Source organism: Pollachius pollachius (assembly GCF_949987615.1).
Source record: "Pollachius pollachius genome assembly, chromosome: 3".
Taxonomy (NCBI): Eukaryota; Metazoa; Chordata; class Actinopteri; order Gadiformes; family Gadidae; genus Pollachius; species Pollachius pollachius.
The window spans coordinates 44174534-44192351 of NC_136936.1; the positions used below are offsets into that span (position 1 = coordinate 44174534).

The following is a 17818-nucleotide window of genomic DNA, read 5'->3' on the forward strand; positions in this document are numbered from 1 at the left end:
TTTGTATCATAAATACTATGCATCTTCCTGGTGTTTTTGTAGCCGTAGATACTGTATAGACTGGGATTTCCTCCTGCGTAGGTGTGCCAGCCTGCACTAGTTTACAGTGAGGGTGGCACGCTACAACATCCCTGGCAGGGATACAAATGTAATGTGTGTGGAACACATATCTGAGACCCAACTTACGTGTATGTAAACTTTAGAAAAGTGTCTACTATTTGAATAGAATAGTAGTTTGAAAGCATTTCAAAAAGGTAAAAACAAATCAATTCATGATTAACCAGAAACAAGGAAGTAAAGTTGGACTGGTCAAATGCACACAGAAAAGGATCTTCAAAAAAGTCATTAAAAAATGTTTTTAGAAAGGGATGCAATTCCAACCCTAACCCTGACTGAATGACCGTGCTGGGGCTCCCATCGAACTAGCAACGGGTGGGCATGTTGACCATGCCTACCATTAATGTGTTTACGCCTAACGCCAAACGCCATATTTAAATTACTTTTACCAGGCATAGAGAGACATCTGCATTTTGCCGGTCTTATACATGCTACTTAAAAGGGTCCAGACCAAAGGGTATAGGTTTCCACATGTTGGAAATAAATTGAATTTAAGGACCAGGAATACGGATTCAAGTTCTAATATGGATTACATTGCAATAAGAAAGTGCTACATTGGGATTTCTTAGGAAGACTTGTATATAATTTGCCATAGTGACTGCGGTGTGATAGTTACAGGTGATTGGAGAGGGCTAGCATGGTATGGAATCCAGGTCCTCTTGGTTATCAGGTCTCCTCCATGATGATGCGTTGTCGACACGATTCCCTCATCTTGGTAATGGTTGCCATAGACAGACTTCCTGGCTCTGCAAAGATTTTCTGAAACCGTCATAGAAGATGAAAAGGACTGTTGTATCTCAAGATTAAATTAATATAGCATCACACAATGAGGCGGTAAACTAACAGCTGGATGCCTGGTTGGGCATTTAGAATATAGATCAGCGTTTGGTATTAGAAAGTCAGGCAAAGCCATATTCTGATTAGACACACTTGGGGAGGTCAGCGTCAATCAGGGTCAAAGTTGAAATGTGTGATCTTTGTACACTGTCTCAAGGCTGGACAATTCGAGCTACCCGCTACGGCCAGGGTATCGCCAATGCTAGATTGGGCTACAGCGCTCCACTCGCTAGGAATACATTGTTGAGGCTGTATTAGGCCATCATCATGCGTTCAGAGCAGTGGATTAAAAAATAAATTGTCCCACCTGCATAAAGTGGTGACAGTCCTGGGTGAAGGGTCCCTTGGTGATGCTTTTGAAGCACTCACACACGTCCATGAGAGAGCGAGCCATCAGGATCTCTGGCTGGTTGTGTCTGATGAGGGTCAAGGCCACACGGAAAAGCACTTTGGAACCCTCGTAGAAAAGACAGTCCCATATCCGCAGAACTGTCTGAGGGTTAAAGGGAAACACAAACTTCCTTAATTCCCCATTGTTATTAAAATTCTAAACAAACCGTTATTTTCCACGTCAACACACTGCTCTACTTGGATGTCTGGTGTATCAAGTGCAAAACAATGTGTTTTTGTTTTAATGCGAGTGAGTGGTTCCGGTTTGTGTCCTGAATCAGAATTGGATTCATCGAAACATATTTAAACAGAGGCGATCTAATCAGATAACACCCTGTCTGTGACCACGAACAAACTGTCATAATGATGCCCCGCTCACGCAATCTCACGCCGCGCCCAAACCTACCTCTACAGGAAGCACGTCGATGTAGAGGCAGATGAACCAACGGGACACGACTAGGGTCCATATGCCGGGGAACTGGGTCATCAGCTGGCCCACTGCAGGGGCTTTGGCCTTCACCAGATCTCCCAGCACCTCCTGGTCGGTCTTCAGCCCCAGCATGGCTGGGCTGTAGTAGTCTACAACACGCCGTAATGAGATTATTTCACCACTGTGTGTGTATGGGAATAGGAGGACCAGAGAGAACCATTGAGAGAATTAGAAACGGATAATGCCAAAGACAGTAATCTGCTATAGGCATACCTGGCAATATTCTGCCTATCAATGCGTCCATCAGCCAGAATGATTTCTCTTCGTCCTTAGTGATGATGAGGAGATAACCCGCGATGAAGTTCATGCCCTGAAATGACAAGAGGCTAGGGTGATGATCAGACAGGATCGGATCCATTCATAATCAACTTACTGTGATCTGGGCTATGAACGGCCTGCAGTGGAGGTTCAAGCACTGGGATACTTCTGTGTGTGGTATGTTATAAAAGAGACACATATTTGATTGTAATACGTAAATAAATACATTCTATTCGCATCCCCACTTTAAAAACGTAATGTGGAGTCAGATATCTAAACGTATATATCTTAGGGAAAGTCCTGAATGAAAACTGGCTGGCCTTGTTCTTAAAGACAAACAGAGGTGGAGAAAATCAAACAAAGACAATATTTTTCCTTAAGTCTGTGTGTTCTACCTGACAGTAACCAACCGCCTTGTTGTGGTGTCCGTAGGCCAGCAGCACATTGTACAGCGCCGTCCTCTGGCTGGGCTCCGCGGTGCTCTGGAAGAGGACGTTGTCAGGAAATGTCCTGTGCATGTCTACCATAGACAGAGGAGATGAAGTGAATCACCAGGTTGGAATCAAGTGGCACAAACATATAACTCCACTCCGATCCAAGGTTTAACACTATCAAAGAAGTAGCGCATAACTGCCTGATAGCCTCACAATAGAACACACACATATCTGGAAACACGTGAATTCCTTGTACAATAGGTCCACTTCATGTGAACTCAAGGAGAACAAAAGTATTGTATTGCGAGGGCCGCTCACCCATACGGATGACCTCTTCCATCTTGGGGTCGTGCTCCATGGCCAGCAGAGATTGGTAGAAACCTGGGTGGGACTGAAGCTGTTCTTTTGCCCCACTGGCCACCATCCAGATTGTACCCCGATGCTCATTGGGTATGCCTTTACGCACATACCTTTTCACTTCAAGGTACAACAACAAATACAGATCACATCATATTCACATATCGTTAACGTGTGATGAGAAATGCTGGAGGGGATACCAAAATCTACCTGTCAGATTTTTCTCAATGGGAGCTTTCCCCTGAAGAAGTTTGGACCATTTCATGGATCTTCTCTTGAGAACCACTTCATACTCATTCATGGCCTCTTGGTAGGATTCCCAGGCCTGAGGTATTGAAAACCCATATGCATCCACTCTATGGGTGTTTTAAAAACAAATGTAGGCCCACTTATTACATAAATGGTTGATCACTCATGTTCATGGCTAGAACAGTTCAACACAGTCCTTTTTTTCTAGTCTTATGTTATATTCCCTGGTGACTAGAACTACAATGAACTATGCAGTGTAGGGTTACTCTTGCTTGAATATCGAATGACAGTTGCTCAGTCGGCATTACATTACCTTTAGCCACACGAGGCATAATCACCAAAATACAAGGTCCCTAAAGAAGGGAGTAGTGCGTGTAGATTAGAATGGTGGATGATGCAAGTCAATGTGTTGAATCAACCTAGAGTAGCAAGTGCCTAAAGTCTTGGGTAGTATTGACCTATAAATAATAGTGTTTAACAATATGCAGTGTATGGCCTACGGTCATTGTAAGATCTCTCGACGCATAACGACCCAAACCTAACAGATACTAACCCCTATGGAGCCCTTGCAACGAATAAAAGTCACGGAAAGATGTGGCAAGTCAATCAACGGAACTGTACATCGCTTACCCGTCGTTGGGAAGATACGTATCCTTCCCATTTGATTCCATATCCATTAGGGCAGCGTACTTTTAAAAAAGTACGTTGTTAAAGTAAGCGTCGGCTAATGATAAGCCTTAACAAAACAACGCTCTAGGGACAAATATTACCTTACGGGAGAGCGATCAAAAATTCAAACGTCACCTTTGCTGCAGCACAAGGGGGCGGACCCAATTGAAATGCCCAGGTAAGCCACAGGTAGCCCATCATTTGGGTGCATTTAAAAAAGTTGCAAATATACTGGGGAATTATTTTGCCCTAGGCTACTAGGCCTATTGAAAGGAATTCAACATATTGGATGGGAATTTACCTTGAAATGAAATAAAGAAGGAAGTCCATAAACATAACATAAGATAGGATTTCTTTCAGAAAGGAAAGTAAATACATGTTTGATAATGAAAACATGTCACGCTTTATTTAATCCCCTTTTTAATATTCTAAACAAAATCCATGACCCATTTCAATGACCAACAATAATGAACGATGTTGTAACATTGAATTTAAGAACATGAAAGTCCCATGATAATCGGAGTAGACCTATCCATTAAGAAGGCATATTTTGTCAACTGTCTGTGGTTAATCATCTGCTGTAAGATACCAACACTATGAACTCCTTAAGGGTAGTATCGTAACAAATGTATACCTATTAGCAGTTGTAGTTTCATCCCCTTTCCACAACGGATAATGCAGGTTGTTTTTATTTAATGTTTTTGGAGGGAGTCTAAGCAATGCAGCATTCTTAACCAAAAATGAGAACGTAAATAAGAGGAGCAGATGCAAGCTGGAGTTCAACGACTATAGACATCGCGTTAAAAGACTTTGCCTTCCTAAATGTTGTACCTCAATAGTAAACGAGGGACATGTTTTGAAATGGATATTATCTTATCATTTTTTTAATAATCATTTCATTTGAAATATACGCACATAAATATACAATCGGATAAGAGCAGAATACACTCAGTGATAATTATCAAGATCACAGCAAAGTAATCAAATGGTACTTTTTGAAATCCTGTGAACAACAAAATTCTTTAAATCGAAGCACAAGCTTTACTTAAATTACAAATTTATTATTGAAACCCAACAGAATTTAACCAAAATAATGTTGTTTCTCATGCTTTCGATAATCCGCTCGACTATTTCATGAAATTGAAAGATCCAATCTGACAGCTATACCATCATATCATTCAGATGATACGGAGGCGTCCGGCAAGAGAGCACACACTGTACACAAATCAATCCTCCTTTGCGTTTATAAATGTAACATATTTATATTATTCTTCATATAATTCTTTGTAAACTGTCTCCGTAGGTACAGTATTTACACATCAGTGTGTTGGTGCTGGTGTAGCGAGCACTCTGCCCCCGCGGGGGACGTGTGAGCTTAGAACACACAGGGATCATGATCCACAGCACTTAAAACTGTACAGCCAGACTAAACCCAACCCAGACCTCAAAACACACCGAATGCTCCTCCTCTCCGGTCCGTTCTATGTACAGAGGTGGCCAGTGGAGTCCTCCTAAGTGCTGCTCCTCCTCCTCCTCCTCCTCCTCCTCCTCCGTCAGCCCCCACCCCCTCTGAGGTCGAGGCTGTGCCTGGCGGAACTGCGCTCCTCTTGGAGGGCGATTTTGGGGGGGGGGGGTGTCCCAGAAAGAGCAGCTCCGATGGGAGTGGCAGAGGCAAAATGGCAATTGTCAATTTGACACCTCGATCGTTGTCAGAAGAGCAATGAAGCCTGTTGTTGTTGTTGTTGTTATTGCTCAGCTCCCAGCTAGGGGGTGTTCTTAAGAGTTCCAAGTGCTTCGGCTGTCTTTCGTTTCTCTCTCTCTGTCTCTCTCTGAAGTCTACCTTTTTTTTTTTATTAAACAAGTAAAAAAAAAAAAAACTACTATGAAGTCACTTGAGAGAGAAAAAAGTTCAGGTATTCCACAATATTTGAATTTTAAAGTTTTAGAGAGTTTTACGCTTTGATCCCGTCACAATAGGTCGTGCAAATTCCACAAAATCATCTATGAGTACCGGCCATGCTCCTGAAAGACAAACAATGAATGGGGAAAGTTTATGCAAAACATAACTTCTGGGTTGTCGTAAGGATATTCAAGGTCTTTGGCTGAAGGCTTCTAAATAACTACATTATATTTACAAGGCACCGTATGAATAATTTCTCTTCTAAATTAAAATATCTCGTAACATAGCTTGCTTTCGTAACATCCTCAATAACTTCCAAACTTACCCTCCTCATCATAATTTGACATGTCGTCTGAAATCATGTTTCCAAAGTCCAATAATAAGTTCCACGTGTCCTTTGGGATTGATCTTTTATGGTGTTCCTAAAAAGAAAACAGTTTTTTTCAAGTAAAAACTGAGCAATATACATGTAACTGCTTAATATGAATGTAATCCCCCGGACTAACTTACCAACAGGAATCTATTCCATAGATCCAGGAACTTAAAACGCCCAGTTAGAACCAGGTTCCAGTAAGCCACAGCCATCTCCAAATCTGAAACAGAGGACATAGGTGTCAAATCAAGGCAAGTAGCCATGCAATGTTGTGTTCAATCCACTTTCAAACTCCAATGTCTCATCTGGCTTACCTAGTCCCTTTTGGCCGGGATTTTTAGCGAAGTTAAAAGTGAACTGGTAGAAGTCTTTGAACTTTCCACAGTCTTTAAGCTCCTGTTCCAGTCTTGGCAAAAGGGCCTTCAACTTCTCTGGGCTGTCACACCTGGAGAGAAAAACACAGATGCACAAACACTGTAAACATTCATTGTGTATGTATAATTACACATTGCACCCCGATAACATGCCCCTAAAAACACAGTTGTTGTTGTTCCACAAGTCCAAGTGTTGTTGAAATACAATCTGAAGCATGTCAGCTGACATGGTAAAAAAGAACTGCATAACTTCCGCTGTCAGACATGAACAAAATAACGTCCTTAGCCTGTGGAGTGGTAGATCTATAAATATACAGTTTACCCAGCAAGCCACAGAGAAACACCAGTAAATAAACACCACGGTAAGGTGGTTATAAATCAAGGGTTAACTGCGGAACATGACAGAACCAGGAGGAATTAGGCGATGGTGCTCACCCAAGCTCCGTCATGCCATCCATGAACTCCTTCTTGCTAAACTCGCACTGGGTGGCGGCCCGGAACTTCCACGCCACGACCAGCACCGTGATGCTGGCGGGGTCGAGAGAGAGGTCATCGCAAAACTGCTGAATGCCGTCTATCCCGATCTTGTTTTCGTCCTGGGGATCTATCACAAACAATACATGGTGCAGATGTTGTCAATTATGCAACTGAACGCACACACACACACACACACACACACACACACACACACACACACACACACACACACACACACACACACACACACACACACACACACACACAATTTATAAAGCCTGTGAGGTGTTGCACACTTGCCTTTGTACCGGTTGTAGAGGTGTTCCAACTTTTTCCTGTCCACAGAGGATTTCATTGACTCCTTACAGTAGAGATCAGGGTTCTGGAAGTAGTTGTCTGTAGCAACCTCTAGTTTCCAGTCATTCTGAGTGAGGCAGTACACGGCCGTCTTCTCCCCCGCCTGGGTGAACGACATGAACTGCCGAACCTTGTCCCGCTGCGATGACTTCAGCTTATGCTGCACAAGTACAGGACATGGACTGTCAGGCACCGACGGGAGCAAGAGACATACGCAGACCAAGATACACACAACAACAAATAGCGGGACGCACACCCCAACAGGCATTCGGACAGCTATACTACCGTAAGTGATCGAAAGTTAGTTGTTAAACAGGTAAACAGACATTGGGAGGTGAGTGAAGAGGGCAGAGGGAAGGATCTTTGGTAATTATGTCCTGGGCATAGCCAACATTGAGCTATTCTGAGGCTTACTACCGAGTATTATGAAAGCACGTGCTGGACTCCCAAATAAGTATGGACATAGAGGTAACTTGAGAAGGGGGATGCCATCTAGGAGATCTTAGGGTGCAAAGTTAAAACCAGTACCGTGCCAGCATTACTAAAAAATAAGGGAAATTCTGAATCATGCAAGCAGGCAAACTCTCATTAGCTTAGGTGAGGGTCAAACACTTGCTTACTTGGCCCTATTCTAAATAAAATAATCTACATTCTGTGACAACACAAATCCTGAATCGATGAATCGGTCAATAGAGTGATTGACATCATCAATACATACCAGGACATACAGTGGCATTATCTTTAGAAAGGAGCAGTGTCGTGGCTGCTGTTGTTAGCCGAGTTGACTGTGTTTGTGGCAATGCTCATCTTCCTACAACAGCCAAATGAAGACCATCCGTACGATCGTAAAACTATCCTACTTACATCTCCTACTATTACGGTCTCAGCCTGCTTTACGCCAAGCAGCATACGTGATGTCAATCGAAGTTACGAAGCTACCAGAAAGAGATCTGAACCTAGCTAGCTAACTGGTCCCCAAATATCAGCTACTGACCTTCCATTTCTGGTGGCTAAATACTGAGGTAAATAGTGTTGTAGCCTGAAAACAAATATCACGGTACCTGTACGTTGTATAACACTGTCATTATCGTAGGATCGATCCTTACCAGCAAAATAACAATCCGATGGTTTATGTTTCTTTTGGTTACCTACCATTTTCACACCCGCTGTTGGACCAATTTGATAGCCTGACGTTTATTGTGCGCTTGCGCGGAAGTATTTGGTAGACGGCTGCGGCTGTAATGTTGGATTTGGAAGCATAACTTTAAACTACACTTGTACATTATACAATAAAAAGCAAAAATGTATTTAATTGACTCAAAATACAAAATAAAAGGTGCGTCTTGTAAATACGATTACAATATCTGTTCTTCCCATGAGCCTTTATCTTTGAAAACAGCCATTGAGTCAGTAAAGCTGCCATGGGTAGACCTAGCATTGAAGTTGAGTCAGAATGTATTAACTTTATCATTATTATTTAGAAATAAGAATATGTATCTTTAATATACTGTCACTGACATTACTGAATAGTCACTCACTGTTTCAGTATTCAGTTATACAACATCAACATTGGAGCTTTTGTGAAACATTACCAGCAGAACCAAACACAACCTGTCCTCGGGATATAACCATGGCTCTGTGGAACTGGGGTCCAGAAGACAGCAAATAAACAGATAGGTGGCTCCCTTTTAAAATAGTATCTGTTATCTATAAATTGAAGAAAGTCTACACCCTTCAGAGGGATAGGATGTTCTGTACAGTTTTTTGCACATTATCTTTCTGTTACAGATTCCTTTTCCGACTTCCTCCACACAGCACATTCATGAAACTGAAAAAGTTATTTGTTTAGCTCTGGGCCCACTTAAAGTATTATTCATATTCATCAAGAAAAGAAAGGAACCCTCTCTCTCTCTCTCTCTCTCTCTCTCTCTCTCTCTCTCTCTCTCTCTCTCTCTCTCTCTCTCTCTCTCTCTCTCTCTCTCTCTCTCTATCTATATAAGTTGTTCAATGTTACATTTTATATGATTATTATTAGGCATTTTATTATTATTTTACAGGAAGACTCAAACATCAATATCCAATGGTAGACCTTGCCATACAGACTCTGAAACGAGCCAGCCAATCAGACAGACTTATGGGCGTGGCAGTCGTGCGCTAGTTTACCATCGTCATACCTACACTATCCAATCCGCTGTGGCCGTTGCTAGACACCGCCAAGATCAGATTGAGAGACGCACCAGTACAGCGGGCTAGCGAGAGATTGCATTGAAAAGGCTAACGCAAATTGCTAACTTGTAAGCCGAACCGGTAAGACTCTCTCGCCAAACTGTTGCTGGTTACGAAATTATTATGGAAGCAATTAACATTCATTTAATAACATATAGGTATAGAGTTGTACTTCGGGCTACGGTTTGACCGGTTTTGGGAAAAGTATCAGCGTTTGGACCAATGTTGTGGTTCATCCCGACGGAGCTGTCGGTGACAGCTATGGATTAGCCCAGCAGCTAGTAGGCTAAAGCTACTTTGCTAACAACACGCTGTCGAGTAACTTCTCATTTGTTAGCTGGCTAGGGTTTGTTTTAGCCACGTTAGCCTTTTAGCTCATTGATTAAATGCAGATATTAAAGTACCCCTTCATTAGTTAACTATCGGACGGAGGCTGGATGTTCTACTTGTCAAAATCAGCTCTTTGGCGCTTTTAAATTAGGGCAATTTGAACTATTAACATCCAGTTAGTTAATTACTATACAAACACTAATGAGTACAATATGAAGTGATTGTCAAGCGCTTTCGGGAACTCCTTAAACACGGCAAATCCACGACCTAACCTATTTTATACTTCACATGTGTCATTGTAATCCTTATAAACACAGAAGTGGACGGTGGTCCGAGGGGGTTAAGTTCTTAATACAATATAAAGCTGGTTTGGCTTGTAAATGCTTTGTAGAAACTGGGTTCAGGCAGTCGCGACCGATTTTGAGGCCTGGTTGTGAATATTTTAATTTCGTCCGTTTAGTTGCATTCAGCGCACACGAGAAGCCCCAATCTAAACCCACACAATGAAGCTCATTTATGATTAGATGAGTGGGTCCCGACGCAACACTGATTTGGCCTTATGTTATTATGCTGTGACTGTCGGTACAAAGTGTCCAGTGTCTGTCAGTTTAGTTCTGGGCAGATCGGAACCCAAATGCCCAGTTACTTTACAAGGGGACGCATAGATCCTTGCTGTCATTTTCACCAGAAAATGCTATTTATCTTTAAGGTTTATTTGTGACGATCTATACTGAGGTCGCAACAAAAACTTGCTGTTCTGATAACGTCAGTTGAGTGCCAAATAAACCATTTTAAGGTAACTTTATAGCCACATCGAAGTTGTCACATTTTGGACATTCGGCCATTTACTCACAATTAGTAAATTGATGAGAAACTACTTGAATATTGCATAGTTTAGTTTCCTGTTTGGCGGTAGGGCTTCAGACCTCCTCTTCCTCCATTCTCTATTGCCAACAAAAACAGCCGTCGAGGAAACCAGAGTGCACTCGTAAGTGCACAAAAACCGCTTTTTACATGTTACTTTTGCTCATAAATGCACGCACATACATTGAACAGGAGATTGACTTTAGACACTTGCTTGATTCTGTAATGGTTCAATGAACCAGCGTTATAATGGGTCTGAGCCATTTTAAAACGTGCAGCAGCAGCTAACTCGCTAGCTAACGTCAGCCACCTCCACCAAAGTGTTAGCAGCAGCTAGCTCCAACTCAACAAAAGCCTCGCTGCACCAGTACCGATGTGAAGTGCTGATGCTGTTCACTTATCAGTAGTAGCTTTCATGTGTAGGTTATGTTATGGTCTAGACCATCCAGGATATTTTCAGCACGAAATGCTAAAGTGATCATGTGTGCGTTGACCTGTAGCTGAAGTTCGTGGATAATCGTCCCCGGACGTGGTGAATAACTAAAGTAGGCCTGCTTGTGTATCTGTCCTACTGCAACTCTTTTAATTGAGAGTACAACTTCATGGGGTTCCGAGACGTGCGTTTGAATGTTAAAACAGTCGTACGTGTTAATACCACCGAGATCGCGATTGGTTTCGTTTCATGCAGTTTATCTTGTCTTGTCCTCGGCACAATGCCCGGCTAGTTAAGCTAACTAGAGTAGTGTAGCCAGCCTCAATGTGCTTGCTGCTTTAACATAAAGTTAGTTTTTTTTAATCTTTAATGTAAATTGCCCTAACTTTTGTGCATATTGCTTTAATTTACTTAATGCAGTTTTGTTTTTTATACATAAAACAAGTAACTATTTTATGTAAAATGTTTAGATGCTGTGAGCAGTTCCAGATTATATTGACTCAAATAAAATATTTGTTATGTTTCTGTTTCAGGGGTTTTATCTGAAAAGAGAGAGGAAGATTTTCCTTTTAGACTGAAGCTTTACTTCCCCGGTCCTTTTGGATCATGGCTAAAGATGTAAGTATTTAGTGATTACAGGATGTCTGCATTTTCAGTTAACTTTTATAGGTTACAATCTTATTGGACTGTAATTTTTTAGTAGTGCATTTTATTATGATCATTTAAATGTCACCTCTTTGAGCCCAATTTTATTGAACACCTGGGATCCGGTTCTCCGCAGGCTGGTCTGATTGAAACAAACGGAGAGTTGAAGGTTTTTATCGATCAGAATCTGAGCCCAAGTAAAGGTAAATAGTGCTGAACATTTAATATAAATGTGTATTATTTGAAGGGTGATGTGTGTATGCTCTCGCCACCAGTTGTGCCATTATATAGCTGTAACCTGACAATGGGTGGCAACCTAGTGTCACTGTTTCAATTTCAAGTCTAATTGGTGTTCTCTTCTGCCCACGTCACTAGTCCTGTCTCTGGTTACTGTTCAGCCCACGGCTCTTCCAGTGGCCAAACAGCTATTGCCCAAAACCCTAGGGCCATCCAACGTCAATATCGCTCCACACATGCAACACATGCCCCACATGGTGAGTGAAGTGCATTTACAGTCTTCACTTGTTGATCAGCTCTGTAAGGAAAACACCTCCTCAAATGATGTCATCCTCATTTGTCACCATCAATTTGCATATTAGCTAAATGAGCTCCTCCTCCAGGTATGTTATGGATGTGTAAGACTCCCATAATCATTGTGTAATGACCGGGTGTGTAGGGGGGGGGGAAGGGGCTGAGACTAAGCTGGTCAAACTCTATAGTCAGCAGGATTACTCCCATCATCCCATTATAAACATAGAATCTTTACACATACCAGCAACCTTCTTAATCATAATCTGTGTAAAGGAATAAATCATGTATAGCCTCTCTCAAAGTTACCTAGGATGTTGTGTTTTTAGCAGCCTTGTTTAGACTGAAACGTTGATTTGTATTTTTGCTCCCCCTGCCCCTCTTTGTTCACAGGTGATTGGAACACCCCAAAGACCTACCGTTTCCAATACCATACTGGTTAACAGTCCACACACGCCCAGCTCCCAGTTTCTCACACAGAGCCAACAACCAGATGCCTCACCATGGTCCTCAGGGTAAGCTGCCAACCTCCTTCCAAATGTCAAATGCCTTGACATGTTCAGCCATGCCGTCATTTAGAGTGTACATTCAATGGATTTCTTCCTCTTGATAAACTTCACTCTGACACCAATAAATTGTTAATATGGCCCCTTCACAGTTTGGAGTAAAAAACTTCAAACATAAAGACAATTTTTCAAAGTGCACCTGATTATATTGAAACCATCGATTTCTGTTGTGATGTGGCTGTCCATGTCAGAATGTAAATAGAGATAGACTTCATATTTAGTGGTTAACCTAACTGGAAATGGTTTATACAGAGGTACAGGATTGATATCCTTGTTGTTTCTCTATTTATTTATTGTCCTTAGAAAACGTGGAAAGAAAGGTGAGAAAAACGGGAAGGGGTTGAGGCATTTCTCCATGAAGGTGTGTGAGAAGGTACAGAAGAAGGGCGTTACCACCTACAATGAGGTGGCCGATGAGCTGGTGGCAGAGTTCAGCTCCGCAGACAACCACATGTCGCCTAATGACTCGGTATGATCCGTTGCCGCACCGCAAATGGCCCTCTAGAAAGAAAAAAAACAGAACAGATCAAAAACTGTCAATTGTTTCCCAATCAATGGGTAACAATTGACAGTTTTTGTTCTGTTCAGTTTTTTTGCTTGACATTTCCTTATACTTTAAGTGCAGGATTGTTTCATGGGTGTGGTTCCCAATTGCAGATATCTGCAATAAGTATAATCTTTCATTATTTTCCCATGCAGCATGTGTATGACCAGAAGAACATCAGGCGTCGCGTATACGATGCTCTTAATGTGCTCATGGCCATGAACATCATCTCCAAGGAGAAGAAGGAGATCAAGTGGATCGGCCTGCCTACCAACTCGGCTCAGGAGTGCCAAAACCTAGAGGTGCACCCAGAAAACATGAAGACTAGTGCGCTAAAGGATAACCTGCCGTTACATGGTAGATTTCGTATTTTTCCTCTTTTCTCCTAACGATAGATCTTTTGTGTCAACCATAGGTGGAGAGACAAAGGCGGCTGGAGAGAATCAAGCAGAAACAGTCACAGCTACAAGAACTCATATTGCAGGTATGCCTAAAACTAGGTCTCCCCAAGTGGGAATACATTTTTATTTGTTGTCGGACCGGCTGTAAAATGTGTTTTTTCTTTCATGTATATATTAATTTTATAAAGTGGATAGGATATTGGATAACAAATGATTTTACTCCCTGCAGCAAATCGCCTTCAAAAACCTGGTTCAGCGGAACAGGCAGTCAGAGCAGCAGACGAACAGACCCCCTCCTCCCAACTCTGTCATCCACCTGCCCTTCATTATTGTCAACACCAGCAAGAAGACAGTCATCGACTGTAGCATCTCCAATGACAAGTATGTCTCCCCTTTATTCCAGATGCCTCAATTTTTTCGTCACCCACGCTTCATTGAAATTGAATTCCCCTGAAAACTGTCTACCTGTTGTCTTATTAGTATCTGTACAAACATTGTTTGTCCACAATTGTCGACGACTACTTGTAGCTACCAAGAAGTTGACGACACGGCACAACATTACGAGGCGTTGGGTACTAGTCTGGAAAATTGATTTCAAGAGTTGTGTTGTTTAAAGAACTTTCTTCAAAACTAAACATGATTTAGCCTTTTGTGGAATCAGAGTCATCTGCTCAGCCTTACCTCTTCTGTCACCGGAATTAGTTTTTTTAAAGGGTAAATTGTTGGTGTTGTGTAGCTACGATATTCTATAGATGTACAAAAGGTCTGAAAACGATTTAACATTTGGAAGGTGGTTTGTCTCTTCTCCTTGACATTTAACTGGGTTAGGTAAATGTTGGGGTATATGCTGTACAACAGGGCGGAAAGCTTAGTTTATACAATCAACGATAATACAAATGGAAATGGTGCTCATTAACTTGGCCTGGTTGGCGGTCAATGATGGTGACATCACTGATTGTTGAGGCAATATATTGTCATGTACTTGACATTGGTGGTGTTAAATTGCATTGGTAGTGCGGGCAATGGCTAAGGCGGGGTCAGTGTGCTGTTGATAAAGTGTATGCCCAACGCCACGTGAAATATATATGGGGGTTATAAAGTCCATGGCCTCACCCTCTTTCAGAGTGCCCAAAGAGAAAATGAAAGTCGATTCTATTTGTCCTTAAAATTAGTCTTGCATTGTTCGATTAGACATTTAGTCAATGTATTTGGTGTGTAATTTTCTAATATATAATTGTTTTTCCACTGATTCAGGTTCGAGTACCTCTTCAACTTTGACAGCATGTTTGAGATCCATGATGATATTGAGGTGCTGAAACGTATGGGCATGGCCTGTGGTTTGGAGGTGGGCAAGTGCTCTCCAGAAGACCTGAAGATCGCCCGCAGTCTGGTCCCAAAGGCCCTGGAGCCTTATGTCACAGGTCAGAGCGAGAGAAGGATATTGAAAAGTAACCTCTCGATGAGCTACCTTGTGTTCTCACTACCGTCTTGGACATAACTTGTTAACATAATTGCATGTCTTCTATATCATTTTATTTGGGCTGAATCACTATTACATTGTTACTTTGTTTTCTTTGTAGAGATGGCGAAGGGTCCAATCAGTAATGTCTACATTACCGGGGGATCTTCCTCAAACGGAGCACGGTATCCTGTGGGCAGGTGAGAGGCCGACTACAGTCAATAACGCGTACAGTAACGGGAGGCTGCAAGTTATTCACATTCAATGTTTACATTGTAGCCTCACCAACGCTCTTCAGGGTTCAACCTTAAAAGGTTTTCTTTCGAAACAGATCGGCCCCACGACAATTTTTAATGGCCCTCACCTGAAGTTGTGAAACGATCAGGGCTGGAACACATAACCAAAGACCTTTTGTTACTCGACATTCTTAATAATTTATTTAGGAATACAAATGCCCACCACGGGCATGAGTCATCACTGGCCAGTGGCTTGTGCCAAATGACAAACAAAGAGGGTTTAATTCTGGCCCGCGGCCATCAGGGGCCCCCTTTATTGATCAACCCTTGACCTTGTTTGTTGACAGTGACGGAGGCGCGGACGGCACCATGGCCTCCAGCTCTAACGACTCGCACTACAGCGGGTCTCGTGTGGAAACTCCAGTGTCTTACATGGGCGACGATGACGAGGAGGATGACTACGATGAGAATGACGATGAAGACTAGCCTGGCTCTCCGTGTCCGCGCCTCTCCAACAAGCACAGTCTTTCTAACCACATCACCATGGGATTCAAGCCCACTATTTTGTGTGTGTGTGTGTGTGTGTGTGTGTGTGTGTGTGTGTGTGTGTGTGTGTGTGTGTGTGTGTGTGTGTGTGTGTGTGTGTGTGTGTGTGTGTGTGTGTGTGTGTGTCCCCATCCACCTTCTCTTTTTCCCTGTCCCTGTATTCGCTCGGCCTGGCTTTCTCAGGGGTGTAGAACCAACATGAGGTGAACACTGGGTGCGTCGTTCCCTCTGTGTGTAAGTGGCTGCTGAATCACATGGCCACCTGCAGCACAGCTCTGGGGGCACTCTCGTGCATGGCAGAAGCACTGTGCAGAAGTCCTTTAGTTTTTTACCCTTGTATGTCTAATCAACTACTCAATAAGCCATCCCAGTTCAAAAATAAAGACAAGCAAAAAGCCCCCCCATCCCCCCCCAACTTCCTTCTTCAAACCCACTGCTGTTGGAGAATGCATAGTGTACCGTGTGAAATAGTTATCTTATGTTGTGATCGCATTTTGGCAGACGTTAGGGGGAGGGTGATTCAGTGTTCCACGATGGCTGCCAAAGTGTCTGCGTAGACCTGCCGTGTCAGCACAACTCCGTGGATCCAGCCTCAATTGTTGCCATGGTGTCCCACGATGGGGGCCAGATCCATTGACCGTGTTGGATACTTTCAGTTTCGTTTTTTTGTGTTTTTTTTTTTTTTGGACGAATTATTTCCAGCAGTTTCTTCATCCCGAACCCCCACCGTGTTGGGCTGACTTCCCTCTGTTCTGTAGGCAGCTGCTTTCTTGAGTTTTTTTTCAGTTTGTTGCTTGTTTACTTTTGTATACTGGAGATGATGAGGAGTTCTCTTCACCGCCCCGTCACACCTTGTTAGTGTTTACATACAAACGACACCAGCAAGGTACCGACCTCCTAAACCCAGGCTCCCTATAGGAAGATAAGCTTTGTTTGTTATTACGTATATGGACCCTATGATGATTGTAGCTTATAGTATCCTCTAGAGGCCAGTGGTCAAAGGTAGACCTGGAAACTATCGATGTATGAAAAATGTGGTTGTGAAGGTCTGTATGTACTCCCCTAAAAGATCTCATTTTTAAAGCTGAGCAACACATGTACGGACTCTTCCAAATACCTTTTTCTGTAATCTAATATAAGTTTGAAATTAAATATAGATTGTTTTAATAACTTTGCATCCATGCATTTTGTTGTCACCTTGTATAAACCAGATGAAAGGGCCAACCGTTGCTGGTTATGATTCATGCTGACGCTCGAATGGGATTTAAATATATTATGCATGCACTCAAACTTTAATGACCAGTTTGGGACAGCTTTATTTTATTTTAAGGAAGAATGTTAATGATTTTGTCTTGAGGCACCAGATGGAATACCAGGCGATTTACAACAGAAAGCATTTAAATTATGAACTGTTACAAATGATTAATAACTTTCCATCAGCCATCAGGGCAGCCTTTATCAAATATGTCTAGCAAGTATTGTATACCAAAGCAATTTATCACACAAATTTGTAAACATTGTATTGTAACTTTCTAGGACTTAAGGCATTCAATTTCATGTGTTTTGAGATTTTTCATTCGGCCTACTTACAGAAAGTGCCTCCTCAGCACTAAACGCCATTGAGAAAGATCAGTTGAGTGACCAACGTAATGTCGCTGTTACATGATGTGCCGCTTGGCTGACCTGTCATAATCCAGGTGCATGTATTGTATCACCACTTCCCTAGGTCGAGCTCTCGCATTTTGTCGAGGGCATTAG

The 17818-nt window shown here is 42.3% G+C and overlaps 3 protein-coding genes across 7 annotated transcripts; 1 reads left to right on the top strand and 2 right to left on the bottom strand.

Annotated features, from left to right (window-relative positions):
* Positions 1 to 52: 52 nt before the first annotated feature.
* On the bottom strand, positions 53 to 3902 carry LOC307073016 (growth hormone-regulated TBC protein 1-A-like). 2 transcript variants are annotated; one of them, XM_079732670.1, is made up of 9 exons: positions 3763 to 3842; positions 3446 to 3485; positions 3094 to 3239; positions 2845 to 3003; positions 2488 to 2612; positions 2048 to 2144; positions 1751 to 1923; positions 1262 to 1447; positions 53 to 876 (listed from the first exon to the last, which is right to left on the bottom strand). In XM_079732670.1, exons 3-9 carry the CDS (start codon positions 3182 to 3184, stop codon positions 784 to 786), a joined length of 924 nt encoding a protein of 307 aa, XP_079588796.1. In that variant the 5' UTR covers positions 3185 to 3239; positions 3446 to 3485; positions 3763 to 3842; the 3' UTR covers positions 53 to 783. The 2 variants fall into 2 exon arrangements, with proteins under 2 accessions (XP_079588796.1, XP_079588795.1); XM_079732669.1 differs by lacking the exon at positions 3446 to 3485 and having other exon boundaries at positions 3763 to 3902.
* A 466-nt stretch (positions 3903 to 4368) lies between these two features.
* Positions 4369 to 8460, bottom strand: dcun1d2a (DCN1, defective in cullin neddylation 1, domain containing 2a). Of its 2 annotated transcripts, none has more exons than XM_079732372.1 (7): positions 8389 to 8460; positions 7226 to 7442; positions 6884 to 7052; positions 6389 to 6519; positions 6212 to 6294; positions 6027 to 6123; positions 4369 to 5823 (listed from the first exon to the last, which is right to left on the bottom strand). In XM_079732372.1, the coding sequence occupies exons 2-7, from the start codon at positions 7398 to 7400 to the stop codon at positions 5744 to 5746; spliced, it is 735 nt and encodes a 244-aa protein (XP_079588498.1). In that variant the 5' UTR covers positions 7401 to 7442; positions 8389 to 8460; the 3' UTR covers positions 4369 to 5743. The 2 variants fall into 2 exon arrangements, with proteins under 2 accessions (XP_079588498.1, XP_079588497.1); XM_079732371.1 differs by having other exon boundaries at positions 8435 to 8456.
* Positions 7550 to 17172, top strand: tfdp1a (transcription factor Dp-1, a). Of its 3 annotated transcripts, none has more exons than XM_079732370.1 (12): positions 7550 to 7568; positions 11669 to 11753; positions 11917 to 11983; positions 12156 to 12274; positions 12702 to 12823; positions 13178 to 13343; positions 13574 to 13720; positions 13834 to 13902; positions 14049 to 14200; positions 15074 to 15240; positions 15400 to 15478; positions 15862 to 17172. In XM_079732370.1, exons 2-12 carry the CDS (start codon positions 11742 to 11744, stop codon positions 15998 to 16000), a joined length of 1239 nt encoding a protein of 412 aa, XP_079588496.1. In that variant the 5' UTR covers positions 7550 to 7568; positions 11669 to 11741; the 3' UTR covers positions 16001 to 17172. The 3 variants fall into 3 exon arrangements, with proteins under 3 accessions (XP_079588496.1, XP_079588495.1, XP_079588494.1); XM_079732369.1 differs by lacking the exon at positions 7550 to 7568 and adding an exon at positions 9478 to 9589; XM_079732368.1 differs by lacking the exon at positions 7550 to 7568 and adding an exon at positions 10781 to 10826.
* The last annotated feature ends 646 nt before the right edge of the window (positions 17173 to 17818 follow it).